Here is a 2,584-nt window from a genome sequence, read left to right on the forward strand (position 1 = left end):
TAGGCGAAGCAGAGAACTCATTTTGATCATTGAAACTTTATCATACAAGGAAATACTCTAGACAATTCTCCCAAAAGTCAATAGTATGACCTGTACCATGCCATCCCTAGTGAAGTACTGCCTTGCAAACATGTAAAATACTGGAAATTTCTATTTTCTAAGTTGCTTGAATATAGAACCATCAAACTCTACTATAAATACAACTTTTTAAAAGGGATTCAGCAACACATGTCAAAGACAAAAACATATTTTCTTAAAGCTTGTTTGATAAGCCAACTAAAAGGGATACCAATATTTAGCAGTGATTCACATATCCTTACATGACACATTTTGTTCCTGCCTTAAGAGTGATTACATACACATCTCAATATGGCGCCAAATGAGGTTATGCAGCAAAAGGATCATGTGAAGGGCCAACATCATGACCTATGTGGCGCTGAACAAGCCGCTGGAGATCATCCATCACCTTCCGCTCACGTTTTGCTTTTTCTTCATAGTTATACATTGCAAGGGCTCTTTTATCTTCAGCACTGTAAACTTGGTTTTCTTTTCTAATACGGATTGCATTCATTCTCTGATGCCTGCTACCGCTCATCACATAGCCAAGGGTCTCAAAAGTCTGAATTTCCTCGGCTGAAAGACCCACTTCACCACGCCGTGGAATACGCTTCCCCTGCTGAACATACTGTGCAATGGCGTCACCTTCTCCAGGCCTAAGAGCACCACCATAGCTAATATGGCCCTCAGCTCTTGGCAGTGGCATCGGTCCAACTGGCATCTCATTATCAAATGCAGGTTTCTTTTGTGCATCCAAAATTTCCTTAATCTTCAGAGCTTCAGCAGCATTAATCTCAGCCATTTTCTCTCCATCAACCATTGATTTACTCTTATCATCAATGTCTTCAGAACCAGAATTCTCCTCAGACGAGGAACTTTTACTCTCCGATTCTGACTGTCTTTTTCTCTTGCTCCTGGATTTTGATGAAGTCGAAGAGCTCCTCCGCTTCCTCAACCCTTTGCCTTCACTTTCCTCACTCTCATCGGAATCACTATACCTCCTCTTCCTACTCTTCTTGGACCTCTTTCTACGACTTCTTTTTCTTGACTTCACATGGTCACTGACATCAGAATCATCTGTCTCGCTTTCTTCACTGTCCTCTGTATCACTGTACCTACTCTTCTTCTTCTTACTACTCTTGATATTCTTATGTTTTCTGTTCCTCCTACTCGTCGATTTCTTTCTTCTCCTCCGACTTTCTTCCTCTGATTCACCTTCACCTTCGCTCTCGGTATCACTGCCAGACTCTGAATCACTAAGAGACGATTTTCTACTTCTACGCTTGGAACCTGAACTCTTCGATTTCCCCCTTTTCAATTTTGTATCAGACAATTCAGAATCAGAGTCCGAATCGGAATTCTTAGTTTGATCAGATGCATATTTTTCTTCATGTTGCTTTTTCTCGTTCAATCCACTTTTATCTCCACCGTCGTCGTCACCATATTTTTCCAAAATCTCATCATCTTTCTCCTCATATTCTTCATTCCCATTCCTAGGTGGGCTAGGGGTGACTCTCCAAATACAATGCTTCAATGTCTTCCGGAGCTTCTGCCTCTTCAGCCTCCGATACTCCTCATAATTCAACCCCTTCAACTCCTCATCCGAATCCGACTCGTCAGACGCTCTCCCATTCCTATCCAGATACGCCCTCCCTCCGGCACGCCCAAATCTCTTGGGCAGACCGTTTTGGTCTCCATCAACCCTAGGGCTCCGTCTAACATCCGGGTAGTCAGGCGAGACAGATCGACGGCGATTGTATCGATCATAACTTTCATAGCTAGGGCTACGACGTCGTCGGTAATCGCCACGGGACACATCGGAATCCGGAGAGTAACGATGGGCGCCATTTTCTCGATCAGATCGAACGTTCTTCAACTGATGGAGAGTTTCTGGTCGGCCCATAAGATATCTAATCAGATCTGAGCATATGAAAGAAGAAATTAAGAGTTCAGGAATCAAGATGACAGGCTGAGAAGGGCAGTCGCAGAACCAAGAAGGGCATGTGGAAGAAGAAGAAGAAGGAGACCTTGGCGACCTTGTGAGAGACGAGAATGAGACGGCGAGGGATACTTTGCCGAGCGCGTGAACTTGAATGAGGGGAGAATAAGGGAAGAAGACCGTAGGTTTTATATATATATATATATATATGCATTTGACCGGGTCGGGTCAAACCGGGACTATCTTTCTCCAATTGAATACCGACCCGAATTTTGTTTTTCAATTTTTCAACTCAATCCAATCCAAGAAAAAAATTAACCCAACTCAATCCTTTCGGTTTGGGTTGGGTAGTCCGAATTCGTCGAGTTTTTTTTAACGTCCATAATTATTTATATAAACATTTTTACTAGAGAAAATTCTTAGAATATGAGAGTGACTTAACAATCGATGATATGTACAATGGAGTGAATTTATTCCAAGTCAAAATCTTCGGATAGAGACAAAACTTCCTGTTTAATTGTAATAAAATCCTAAGATTTTACCTTTGCAACCTAAAATTATTCGTTTGAATTACAAAATCTAATTTAT

At 41.8% G+C, this 2,584-nt stretch overlaps 1 protein-coding gene across 1 annotated transcript; it reads right to left on the reverse strand.

Moving 5' to 3' along the window:
* LOC120085743 (NF-kappa-B-activating protein) lies at window positions 1-2,160 on the reverse strand. The gene has a single exon (XM_039041919.1). The coding sequence runs from the start codon at window positions 1,958-1,960 to the stop codon at window positions 386-388; it is 1,575 nt and encodes a 524-aa protein (XP_038897847.1). The 5' UTR covers window positions 1,961-2,160; the 3' UTR covers window positions 1-385.
* Between the last annotated feature and the right edge of the window lie 424 nt (window positions 2,161-2,584).

Source organism: Benincasa hispida, chromosome 9, assembly GCF_009727055.1.
Source record: "Benincasa hispida cultivar B227 chromosome 9, ASM972705v1, whole genome shotgun sequence".
Classification (NCBI taxonomy): Eukaryota; Viridiplantae; Streptophyta; class Magnoliopsida; order Cucurbitales; family Cucurbitaceae; genus Benincasa; species Benincasa hispida.

Bases quoted from the DNA above. Each gene is read 5' to 3' on its own strand.
- LOC120085743 (XM_039041919.1), bottom strand. From the start codon at position 1,960: ATGGGCCGACCAGAAACTCTCCATCAGTTGAAGAACGTTCGATCTGAT.